A 13,686-nucleotide genomic window follows, 5' to 3' on the forward strand; every position below is an offset into this window, starting at 1 on the left:
TGGTATTCATTGTCACAGGCAGCTCTGACGGCCAAGCCAATGGGTATATTTAAAGTGGAGGTTGTTGTTAGTAATTGGTAAGGGTTTTAAAGTTTATGGGGAGAATGAGATTGAGAGGGATAACATATCAGCCATGGTGGAATGGCGGAACAAACTCAATGGACCAGATGACCTCATTCTGCTTCTATGGTATGGTCCTATTTCTGGCATTTTTGGGCTTTTCTTGGATTCTCAGCAATTGAATAATTTTGCTGTTATCATAGGTCTTCTGAATGTTAAGGACTAAGTGTTCTTAATTAGCTTGTTCATTAGCAACATAAACTTCGTAGCTTTGTCAAAGCTGGTTATGAAAATACAAGCACAAACAGGAGGAAATCTGCAGATGCTGGAACAAAATAAAATACAGACAACTTTTCTTGGTCTTAGATCTGTGCATCCTCTGGGATGTGAAAGCATTTCAGAGTTCAAAATAAACTTATTATCAAAATATGTGTATGCCACCATATACTACCTTGAGATTCATTTTCTTGGAGGCATTCACAGTGCAATGTAGAAATACAATAGAATTAATGAAAATCTACACACACAGACTGACAAGCAATCAATGTGCAAAAGAGGACAAACTGCAAATAAAGAAACAAATAATAAATAATACTGAGAACATGAGTTGTAGAGTCCTTGAAAGTGAATCCATAGCTTGTCTTCAGTGATCAGTTCACTGTTGTAAATGAAGTTGTGGTTCAGGAGCCTGATGGTTGAAGCATGATAACTACTCTTGAACCTGGTGATAAGGAACCTAAGGCAGCTGTCCCAATGGTAGCAGCAAGAAGAGTCTATTGTATATATTTTTAATTGGTCTATATCATTCTGAAATGGAAAAAAGCCCTCATACTGTATGAGACATGGTTTCATGCGTGTGGAAGAGAGTGTACTGTCACTACTTCATTATTGAAACAGGAACTCTGGATTTAAATAAAATTCATTCCTATTTATCTGTGTTGAATTCCAGGAGAAGAGGAAGGACATCATCACCACAGACTGTTGCATGGAATCAAGCACACTTGCCTAACCAGGCAGAAGACCGGTTCGTGCAACCTGGTGTATCCGAACATAAGCCATCATTCTGCCAGCTGGAAAATAACTTCCTGAGAACTGGTAGTAGCCCCTTGGCTGTTCCAGAAAGAAGGTTGGTCTGCTTCATTCCTTTCGAGGATGGGGGAAAAAGAAAACAAAGTGTCAGTTATTCAAGAGTACCTCACTATGCAGATTCTGTTCCAATTTATATTTCATTAGCTATTAGACTCTTGTTAGATTATAGCTTGATAGAAAAGGAGCTCAGATAATCTTGTGAATAACTGCAGAATTATTACAAATATTTAGTATAGAATAGCAACTGTCTCAAAATGATTACTCTAATGCTGTTTATTCACAACATTAAGCAGTGTTATTCAAACCTAATTGAGCATCTTTGGACTTGAATGAGCGTGCAAGTAAACTATTCTTAATCCAGAGTTTTGGTGTTTCGTACTTGGGCTTTATCATTATTTTTACTGTTCTCATCTCTATGATTTCACAGTGAAATTCGTGCTTTTTAATGTTGACAGATATTGATCTCGAAATACAGGTAGTATTTACATTAATGCAGTGCCTTAGTAGGTTCTTCTTATGCTACCAAGAATCTTATTTGGATCGGTTTCTTTCTGACGTATAACTAGTTATTGCAAATAATTTTGGAAAAGTACAGTATTTGTCTAGCATCTGCCCCCAAGTTCTACTGCCAGCTTAACTGTGATAGCACATTATTCCAGTTTTGACAAAATGTGCTTCTAGTTGAGCTGATCAATGAATTGTGAATATTCTTTAAGGTCATTGTGCTAAAAGTTGACGTTCCTACTTTCTGGACAACGTGTCAACATTACAGTACAGAGGCCCTCATACATCTGTACTGTAATGGTGCTGAAGAATTGCCCTCATTAGTCGTGAGCTCCTGACTTATTTTGAAAACCTGAAAAGGAAAAATGAAAATTTGGCTTGAGATATCATTGACATAGTTCACCTTTGCTTCTCTTGGCTTCAATTCCTCTTATTCTTTAGTGCCCTGCTGTGTTCAATTCTAACCCCATATCTACGTAAACTCATTACTAATGTTTGTTTTAATTTTTTTTGTTCTTTAACATTATTTTAAAATGCAATTAAGCAAATTCTATCTTAATTAAAGCCTAATTATATGTGCTATAGGATATATTTTCATTAAAACACTCCATCCTATTCCCTGACAAAGAGCTAACATGACAAATCCCTAGCTCTGCTTTTATCCCCAATTTTTTAATTTCCAGACTTACTAGGAAAGTGCCTGACTACAGGACTCATGAACCACATCAGAAGAAACAACAGAGATTCGTGTTTGAGGTCTACAGTAATTGTTCTTAGTGCTGTACACTGTTTGAAGTTTCAACAGGAAGTTTTCACTAGCCATCTGGCATCCAGCACATGCAAGTCTTTGCACAGCTAGAAAATCTATAAGTATCTGCTACTTAGAGAATTCTTTTTTAATAAAAAGAGAGCATTCATTTACAGCAGATGTTCCCAACCATTTTTATGCTGTGGAACTTTACCATTAACTGAAAGAAGCCGGAGAGGGTTGTAAATTTAGTTGGCTCCATCTTGGGTACTAGCCTACAAAGTACCCAGACAAGGGCCTGTGGAGGTCATGTTGGAAACCCTTGATTTGCAGAGAATGGAATATGTGAGACCGTCTCTGCCCATTAAACCCTAGTTTTTTTGGAAACAACTTCAATACTTCTAGAAATCTGATTTTAATTCTTGAGGCCTGACAAAGGGTTTTGGCCCGAAACATCGAATGTTTATTCCCCTCCATAGATGTTGCCTGACTTGCTGAGTTCCTCCAGAATTTTGTGTGTGCTGCTCAAGTTTCCAGTCTCTTCAGAATCTCTTGTGTTCACGATTTTGACTCTTGCAGAGTTGAGATGAGAAAGCCGGGAAGAGTCACTGCCATAGGATGCAAATGTTAACAACAAGTGTCCGCTAGAATTGGACGCAAAGTAACATATGAAATCATTTTTACTAAGTATGCATCATATACCCTAGCTGCACCCTCTGTGTTCATTGACAGATAATTTTAGAATGACCTCTGCAAGCCTTTAGTCTATAGGGCCAGGCAGACTTTGCTTTACTTAACGTGCCTTTTGCACAGAGGAAATTCTGACCTCCTAAAAGGGAAAAAACTCATCAAGTTTTTGGCATAACCATTCAAAGTTTTTTTTAATTAAACACTAGCTTTGTCCAAGGGCCCAGTTTTGCTTATTTTGTATTTCACTGTCTTCCTGTGCAGCTCCACAGAGTATTCCCTTTCTTCATCCTCTTCCACGGATTATGGCAGCTGGCAGATCGTGTCTGGCTGTGGCAGTATTCATGACCCGGCTATAGTTACCAATGACTCACCCCTCCCCTTCAGCGTTCAAGATGATGGAGCCAATGGGAGACTGTGAGTGCTGCTGAGATTATGCAACTTTGCATCAAAAATATTTAATCCTATAATAGTCCTCTGTCTGTCTACGCCATCTGACTTCATGTCTTCCCAACGATTTCTATCACTGTCTGAAAAAATCTTTATTCATGAGCTTCCAGTGTCAGCTAGAGCTTGGAAGAAACAGGGCTCTTCAAAAGAAGGAAATACTTGTAATCACCTTGACTTACTCTTCAACGGAGCATGGTATTCAGCAACATTGATGTGAATCTGGAAGACTGACACTGGGGAGTCCTCCAGAATAGGAGAGAATAAATTGTTGATCTATAGGGAACTAGAAGCAACATTAACCAAATAAGAAATTGGAGAAATAAATATTCACTTATTTATTTATGTATGTTTCTTTTCGGCTGGCTCTCTGTGCGTTCGGATTTTGGGCCTTTGTAATTGATTTCAAATGCTTGAGGCTTTCTCTGTGCAATAGGCATAATTGTGGGAATAGCAGAAAGAAAGGAGAAGAAAAACAAAATATAAAGGTGGAAGTACACAGGTTGCCAGGAGGAGTTTTCATTATTGCGTCCTCTTGCAGTCAGTAAAATAAATCAATTACGTTTAAGTAGCTGACAGAATTGAAACGTGAAAATAAAGACAAGCTGCAGAAAGAATAGAAATAATTCCTAAATCCATCAGCTTTCAACCAACTGATCCTTGCTGATACTGCCAATGAATCCTCTGAGGTTCTTGTTCATGAAAGAAAAGGTCCTTTGTGGAGAATGATTAAACAGTGATGCCTTATGTCCTGCCAAATAAGATTTCCAACTAACCCTGTGCAAATGGGTTTCCACATAGCCATTAAACCATTTGTGGCCTAGATGGCAGTCGGGAAAAGTTGTTATCTTTTTTAAAAATGTATTTTATATTGTTTTTAAATAAGCGTACAATCAAACATCCAAGACAAGATTACAATCCAAGTATTTTTTTAGCAATACGATGTTGAATATGCCCTTCCAGCCCTTTGAGCCATGCCATCCTAGCAACCCTATAACCCCGAATAACCCTAACTAATCACGAGACAATTTACAATGACAATTAACCTACCCAAGTAGGTCTTTGGACTGTGGAAGAAAACCAAAGCATCTGGGCAAAAAACCACTCATTCCACACGGATGTACAAAGACAGCTTATAGAACAGCGCTGGAATTGAACTCCTAATTCCAGAACATTCCAAGCTGTAATAACATTGTGCTAACCACTATGTTACTTTGGCACTAATGAATTTTTGCTTGTGAATCATTTACATTAAGTGAATATGAATTTTACAATACATAAATTTATTTTCATCTATCTGAGAAAATCCATCCTTTACGGAATAAGATTTCACCATAGAGACTTCCATTGGATGTATTCATGTGTCATTCATTCCTTTAACAATTTCCTTGTCGTAGATGAAATGCATAAACTCAAAATTGAGATTGGCATCTCTGTGATGCAGTGGGTTAGTGTAATTGCACATTCCACTGAAGTTTGTAGGAGTTTTGTGGATCGCTGTAATATTTCTCCTGGTTAATGAGGTCATATTGATATTCAAAAGGTAAAGGCTCTGTTCCTTATACACGTCATAAATGCTCTGTGCAAAATGATGATTCATTTTTCTATTTGCTTCAAGGCTCCAGAAATGGCTACTAAGTTAGCATTCACACTCAGGACTATAATACTTTAAGTTGTACTTGATACAGATCATGCTAGTATCTTGGAAAACTGATGGAGCGCTTGTGAAAGTTTGAATTTAAAAACGAAACTGCCCTGTATGTGGAAGCTGTGACACGTGAAGAAAGATGGGTTTGTTTTAACACTTACCTGTATTGTGAATCAGAAGTGGAATGTTCAATTCCAGTTACATCTCATCAAATAAACATGCAGCAAGATCAATTAACCATGCAATGATCATCTCCATCAAAAATTTTAATACCTACCCTGAGATTTAGAGGCATTGCCATCACCCTCAATATCCTACGCGTCAGTCACAGTGAACAAGACCTCAACAAACCAGCCATATAATTACTGTGACAAGCCTGGATATCCTATGGCAGGTGACTCATCTCCTAGCGATCTAAAGCCTTTCCACCATCTCTAAGGCCAAAGTGTGTTTCAGAATATTCTTCACTTGTGTATATATAATGTAGCTACAGAAAATCACAAGAAAGTCAACACTATCCAAGACAAAACCAACAGTCGCATCCTTTTGTCCACCTAAACCTTCAGTTCCCACAAATGACACACCCACAAGTCAGGAGTGAAATACTCTCGACTTAACCGGATGTGTGCAGCTCCAACAATTTTATAGGCCTTCCATTCACTACCACCCATGCTGGTGGTTGCAGTGAGTACCATCTTAAAAAGTACACAAGTTACTTGCTTGGGCTACTCCAACATCTCCTCCAAACTTTGACCTGTGCCCCCAGGAAGGAGGAAGACACCAGGCACAGGGCAACACTAACATTTGCTGGTTCCCTTCCAAATTGCACACCTTCCTGTCTGGGAATATATTGCTGGTCCTTTATTATCACTAGGTCTAAATTCTGGAGCTCCTTCCCCAAAATAAGGATATTTCAATGTTGACGTTTTAAACATTTATAGGAATTTGTCTACCACAAAATTGTTACTACTGCCAAATTTTGGTACATTTTCAAACCTGCTGTAATTTGATATAAATCTCTTAATTTGTTTAAAGTCAACACACATGGATTTCCTAAAATTAATCCAATCCAAGTGAATCTATAACTACATGACTATATTTAAGGGTCTTCCCTTATATTATAAATTTCCATTTAAATTGATTAATAATTACTTTTCATATCTTGGGATTAAAATTACTTGTAAACATAAAGATTTATTTAAGACTAACTTTTTACCATTAATAGACCATATTACTCAACTTTCATCTAAATGGTTTCCCTTATATTTAACTTTGATTGGTCGTATTAATGCAGTTAAGATGTTTTTTTTGCCAAAATTTTTATATGTGTTTCAGGCATTACCAATTTTCGTTCCTAAATCTTTTTTTGATAAAGTTGACTCTAAAATTTCTTCATTTATTTGGCAGAACAAGAATCCGAGACTGGGTAAAATACATTTACAGAAAGCTAAGAGAGATGGAGGTTTAGCATTACCTAACTTTAGATTTTATTATTGGGCTATTAATATTCGACATATGAAATTTTGGTTACTTGACCGGGACATACTATTTATTCCTAAATGGGTAGCATTGGAATTACAATCTGTTCAGGGTTATACACTTGGTTCTATTTTAGGTTCCTCTCTTCCTTTTGATTCGAAACGTCTTAAGCAGGTCTCTAACCCGATAGTTAAATATGCTTTGCGCATTTGGTTTCAATTCAGAAAATTTTTTGATCTTAATCAATTCGGGTTAGCGATTCCTATTTTAGGTAACATATTTTTTCCTCCCTCTTTTACGGATCGCGCTTTTCAAACTTGGAAGACTAAGGGTATTTTACGGTTTTTGGATTTATTTTTAGATGGTTCCCTTATGTCTTTTGAACAATTATCTAATAAATATAACTTATCAAGAATACATTTTTTTAGATATTTACAAGTTAGAAATTTCCTAAGTACTATACTTACTTCCTTTCCAATGCTTCCTCCTATATATATTTTAGATTCGATAATTAACCTTAATCCATGTCAGAAAGGTGCATCGGCTATGATTTATAATATTATTATGAAACTTAGGAAAGCTCCATTTGATAAGATTAGGGTAGATTGGGAACAGGAATTGGGGCTTACCATTTCTGTGGATGATTGGGGGCAGATTTTACAATTAGTTAATACTTCCTCTATTTGTGCTAAACATTCCCTAATTCAATTTAAAGTGGTTCATAGAGCACATATGTCCAAAGATAAGTTAGCGCGTTTTTACTCGCATATTAATCCTTTCTGTGATAGATGTTCGGGGCAGATAGCCTCTTTAACTCATATGTTTTGGTCTTGCCCTACTTTGGAAACTTTTTGGAGAGATATTTTCAATATTATTTCTAAGGTATTAAATATAGATATCTCTCCTCACCCTATCACTGCTATCTTTGGACTACCTAAAATTTCTAGTAATCTTTCCCCTTCAGCCCGTAGAATGATTGCATTTCTTACTTTAATGGCGAAAAGATGTATTTTACAACATTGGAAAGAGCTTAATGCTCCAACTACCTTTTTTTGGTTTTCTCAGACGATTTTATGTTTGAATCTGGAGAAAATTAGAAGTAACCTTTATGATTCTTCATTTAAATTTGAACAGATTTGGGGACCTTTTATTCGATATTTTCATTTAATGTAATATTTACCCTTCTTGTTTTCTCTTCACTGTTTTAATGGAGGTCGGGATTGAGGACGTGATTTTAAGTTTAACTCTGTTTGGTTTCAAGTTAGCCCATTGCTTTGCTTTGCTTTTAGTTAGTTGCACGGTGGGTTTTTTTTTTGGGGTTTTTTTTTTTTCTTTTTTTCCATTGATATATATAAAATCTAGTATACTATTATGTTATCTTGGTTTCTTATGCTTAAATTACATTGTTTGTAGTATTTTCTTTTTGGTATTGTTATCTTTTGGAATTTTATTATACTTTAACATTGTATTAATGTTTATATGGCTTACCTTTTTTGTATACTTACTCAATAAAAAGATTTAAAAAGAAAGAAAGGGTAATTATTGTTTTCCCTCTATGGGACAACATTTTGTTTTGCAACCAATCACCGCAGTGTTCCTTTTAAGGGAAAAAATTGACAAATGACATTGTTTTAATATTTATTTGAAGTCAAACTATAATTTTAATTTTTTTATTTAACTTTGAACCATTTCATTTACTGCCACTTTTGCTCTTGAACCAATCTAGTATGTTCTACCATTTGCAAGCCTAATAACATTTAGTACTTGCATGTCCAAGTTCAAAAATACTTGTTTTACTGTGAACTTGACCCAATGACTGTTGGCATATTGCGCCATTAGTGGACTCTTCTTTTGAAGTAAAAAAATACCCCTGGACTTTTCAAGCATATTGTTTTTCATAACCTGTATAGAATAGAGCAATTTTGGTGAATCTCAAATTAGCACTAGAATTGACCTACTTCTCTCTTTGCAGACATCCACACATCCCAGAACGAAGGGCCAAGCTAGAGGAAGTCAGAGCCATATTCTTGTCCGCATACAGTGCAACTGTAGGCCTCAGATCCATATCTTCCAGCCCGTCAGCCATTGGTGGACTTCTGGAACAGTTTGCCCGTGGAGTCGGACTGAGAGGCACAAACAGCATTGTCTGACACAATCTGTCTCTTTTTTTTAAAATCTGTGGATCACTGTGAAATGCCAAAGATGGACTTGTGAATTTGCTATTCAAACATTTTCTTCTTTTGATCATAGACTGTGATTACTACTTAGAAAAGTACTTCTATTGAACTATATTTCTAAAAGCTGAAGACATGCAGTTCCCCTCTTCTCTCCTCCCCTGTGCATCTATGTATTGAAGTGAGCAAACTAGCCCTAGTTCAGGACTTGAGATGGGGCTGTTCATCCTTGAAGTAGTGTTGTTCTCTTTATATTTATATTTGAGAGCTTCAGAAATAGGTGGCTTTGAATGGCTATTGCAAGCTGAAACATCCTACATTGAATCACAATGTCAGAGGTAGTAGTGAATCTGGACAATAATATTCTTAAGCAGCTTTGAAGCTTGTAAAGTTACTTCTCAAGCTAGCCAGGTAAGGTTAGAGTTAATATTATGATGGTTTTGTAAATTTTTTACTTATATTACCCTATTAACCTGAAAAATCTTATTCCCAGTGGTTTATAAATTTACTATAGTAAGCCATTATGGTGATCTCATTTTTGACTACAATATACTAACCGGTAGATGGAAATTGCAGGAAGACTTGCTCGAAAAGACTTGTTTGGTTAGATTGATTAGCACCTTGGCTAAAGTAATGCAGACAGGCTCTCTGTTGTGTCCAGCCACCACAATGATTCCTGTGATTTTGGGAAATTGTCTGTGGTGTCGCTCAGATTTGAAAAGATTTTGTCCACCTTGCCTTTCCAATGACTCAATTGATTTGAAAATGACTTGTCAACATAAGAATGCAGTAGCAGAATAGTAGATTTTCATTAGCAGATTTAATTCAGCACTGTTCGAGATTATTTCTATTTTTAATATGATATATTAACCTGTTTTAAAACTTGACTATTTTTGTAATGTATGGATTCTGTTGTATAGTTTAGACTTTACAGGACGTTTTAGTGTTGCCTTAAAATAAACAGGGATCTGTCACCAAGGACTGAATGAGGGGAGAAGTGAAAGGAGCCTTTTTAATTTTGGTGTCAAGAATTCCTCTTGGGAGAAGTCTTTTTAAGAAAAAAAACACAAAAATGACCCTGTATTGTAGTCAAAATATTGGACTGTGAAATAGACACTGAACTCTTGCATGTAAGTTCTGTGAAACAAATACTTCATTTGAAAAAAAATCAATTTCACTTAGCCAAAATTTCAGTTTTGGAATTGAATATAACAAAGGATTAAAAATATTTGATTTTAAGTAAACTTATTATATAGTTATTTCCAGCAAAACATTTTCCTCTTGATGCAACTCCAAGATTGAAAACAAAATCAATATTAACCGCATCATATCAACCCATAATTGTTGATTCCAGGTATGTCTTTTCTCACCAGGCTGTTCAAAGAGAAATGTTAGTATTAAAATATGTATTGTAAGATCAACCACTACTGCATGGGTTTTTCTAAAATATCACAACAGGGATCTAGATCTTGTCACTTCCACCTTTTGCCCTTGGATGTCAAGGCTAAGCATATCTGTCTGGACAATCAGCATTCAACCTTTTAGTTGTGCAGGTCTCCTGAGCATTCATCTGTGTTTCTCTGAATTAGTTACATAATGCTTTTAAATTTTCTTTCCAATATCTCCATGTCCTCCAGTTCTACCAGACTGGGTTCATGTGAATATAAGTCGTATTTACTTTCTCTGACATTTAATACACAACATGACCGTCTTTATCCCTCCCAAACTCCCTTTACCATTAGATTGGAGTAGCTTTTAAAACTGTAGTAAGTGTTCGTTTGTTGTACAAAATGCATTAATATTTGTAACGAATTAAGTTGGTTATTGTTCTGAATACAAATATTTCAATTCTGGCCCAAATTTATCTAAATCTTTTAAAATTCATAATCTGCTGACAGACCTGTTGTACACTTTGATTATTAAGTTATTTCAGACTTCCAGCATTTGCATTTTTTCGAACCTACAGTTCATTTATATATTTCCCACACTTACTGAGCATAAATTTAAAATGGTCCTTAATCAGTATTGTAAACGGTATTGCTTTTTTTTATTGGAAGTAATAGAACAGAAATTGTTAGTGAACATTAGATTAAACTGATCTGGTTATTAATTTAGATAATGTGTATTGGGATTAATCCGCAATTCAGCATGTGCTTTGTATATTTGAACTGTTGCATTATGTTGGTGTATATGTGGGCTGTGATTGCCTAGCAAAATGTTTTCGTTATATATGAATTAAAGATCTTTAAAGCTCTCAGATTTTTACATAACATGTTGTTTTAAAGGACTTGTTTTGATGGATGTGGATTGTAACCCTCTGACTTTTGGTTATTCAGATTTGTTTCAGGTTAGTGTTTCAGCAAAATCTAACGTCATATTTACCAACACCCTAAAATGTTCACTTCATTACTTTTACTGTGAACTTTGCTCTTCTGTATTAACCATGTATCCAAATGTTATGGAGCCAAATTTCTTGTTTCTTATTATGGTTACTTTCTTATGGTGTACTCTTAAGATTAAACCCAGAAAGATGATATGTAACCTCCTGATCAGTGTGTTTTTGAGGAATATATTAGCTTATTAAAATATTTTTCTCTCAAGGCAACTTGCAATTTAAACTTCCTGAAGCCTTTTATTTTGGATGACTACATCACTGTAGAGAGCACAGGTTTACAACTCTATTTGTGATGACCAGCTTTGCAGTACCACCACCAGTGCCAGCATTGAGAGCTGCTTTAAAGCATCAGTGCTATTCATTAAAATCTTTCCACTCAATTTCTACTATTTGCATATGCTGAGACATTAGTATTTATCTCTCTCCTTTATCCATTTGGAGGTCTGATAGTGCAAATAGAAAGCATTTTCATTTTTGTTAACATGGGTAATCCCTTGAATAATACTTTTATCAAGATAAGGTTGCTTTACATTAATACGCAAAATATCTAACCATTTACTCCTCCAACCTCTTCACCCCCCCCCTCCCGTTTTCTCTTATGGTCAAACATTTTTAACCAATCTCTTAAAAAAGAATTGCTATTAGTCAAAAGGCATCCCTGAAAAATTTGATAATGAAGTCACCTTGCACAAATATGTGCATTTGGATTTTTCTCATTATTCCATGTAATTCTGGAATGATGACATATGATGTGTCAGCAATTTTGTCCATTGCCAATAATTATATCCTTTGTAACAAGTTACATGGTTCAAGTTTCCACATAATATAACATTTGTTGCAGTATTGTTTCAAGCTTCTGGTAGTCCATTTATCAACGAAGATGTTTGATGTTCCTCGTGTTCTTTTAAATCTGTCCTGAACAAGAGGATTGTAGTTAACCCTTAAAAGTATTTATTTTCCCCAATAGTGCATGATACTGCAAAGAGGAATTCAACAGTTATTTAGAGAAAAACATTTTATAAAACAAAATCTTCTGTAACACTGGATTGAAATTCCTAGTTTTTACACTGCTAATCATTTTTAGACTACTTCTGATTCCATCATCACGTTTTGTAGGACACATGGTGGCCTGATTGCTGGAGAGAACCCCGTTTCTCTTATATTGAGAACTGTAATACTGTTCCTAGTGTATTTTTTTATTGATGCAATGCTAAGGGAATGTGAAGTTCTTTGTAGAAAACAAAATTATGTTTGTGTAGTTGAAATAAAAACTGAAAATGTTGGGGAAAAACTTGGTAGGTCAGACACCATCTGAGGAAAGAGACGAGGGCACTGTTTCATTTCTGTGATGAGGGCCCCTGAAGTGTCCCTGAACTGAAATATTAACTGCTTCTCACTTTACAGATGCCTCCTGACATTTAGTGTTCTGGCATTTTCTCTTTTTATTTCAGATTTCTAGTATTTGCAGTTTATTGATTTACCTTTTCGTATATTTTTCTCTCACTCAGCACACTCAACCTTTTCAAGTCTGGAAGGCCATAATGATGTGTGTCACAATGGCCAGTTAGCCAGGCAAACTCGTATATTGGAGCATCTTTAAAACATAGCCTATTTGATAAACAAGCCTGGAGACCTAGTTTTTGTTTGAACCTCTAATCTCAGTCAATTATATAGTTCCTATTTTATTTTCTTCAGTCTTTTTTCTGATCCCTTGTAAAAATGCCAGATTCCAATAAGAAATAATGGCTTGACAACCTTAATTTAGTTAATATATATTGCTGAGCTAAGGCTTTGGGTTTCCATATTTGAGCCACCTATCCTGAGGAATTTTAGCAGAAATATGTTGTTAATGTCCTGTGTGTATTGTAAGAATGATTAATGGAATATTCTGTTCTTTGTACCATTAAAGTGAAGAAAGATAGGATTTCAATTTTCACAGTTTACTGTTCCATGAAGTGCAAAATCCTGTAATATTGTAAACTAATGATTCAGGACTTCTTTCAGGAAGTGCTTTCTGCATGTGTATATAGTATTTCAGTTTAATTGAAAAGAATAAATTTGAATTCTTCAGAAGGCTTTACATCTTGTGATTTTGATGTTGGTGGCTGGATTAAAGTACAGGGTTACATGGGACATGTAAATGCTGCCCACAAGTTCACATAAGCAGTGATTCACCCTTTATAATGTCCTTTATTTATTGCAATGACCAATGCTACATCCAAGCTTTAAAAATTAGTTCAATTAGTGAATTGATTATGGGGAGCAAGGACATGGCAGACCAATTGAATAATTACTTTGGTTCTGTCTTCACTAAGGAGGACATAATAATCTTCCAGAAATAGTAGGGGACAGAGGGTCCAGTGAGATGGAGGAACTGAGCGAAATACATGTTAGTAGGGAAGTGGTGTTAGGTAAATTGAAGGGATTAAAGGCAGATAAATCCCCAGGGCCAGAT

The 13,686-nt window shown here is 35.5% G+C and overlaps 1 protein-coding gene across 2 annotated transcripts in view; it reads left to right on the forward strand.

Annotated features, from left to right (window-relative positions):
* The window catches only part of mtmr14 (myotubularin related protein 14), a 115,035-nt gene extending 101,736 nt beyond the window's left edge, over nt 1–13,299 (forward strand). The window contains exons 17-19 of one of the 2 annotated variants that reach the window (XM_063067681.1): nt 1,010–1,186; nt 3,353–3,505; nt 8,635–13,299. In XM_063067681.1, coding sequence (XP_062923751.1) covers nt 1,010–1,186; nt 3,353–3,505; nt 8,635–8,812 — 508 coding nt within the window. In that variant the 3' untranslated portion in view covers nt 8,813–13,299. The remainder of the gene's footprint in view (nt 1–1,009; nt 1,187–3,352; nt 3,506–8,634) is intronic. The other variant, XM_063067682.1, reaches the window with a different exon arrangement.
* Nucleotides 13,300–13,686: the final 387 nt, after the last annotated feature.

Source organism: Mobula hypostoma, chromosome 15 (assembly GCF_963921235.1).
Source record: "Mobula hypostoma chromosome 15, sMobHyp1.1, whole genome shotgun sequence".
In the NCBI taxonomy this organism is placed as follows: domain Eukaryota; kingdom Metazoa; phylum Chordata; class Chondrichthyes; order Myliobatiformes; family Myliobatidae; genus Mobula; species Mobula hypostoma.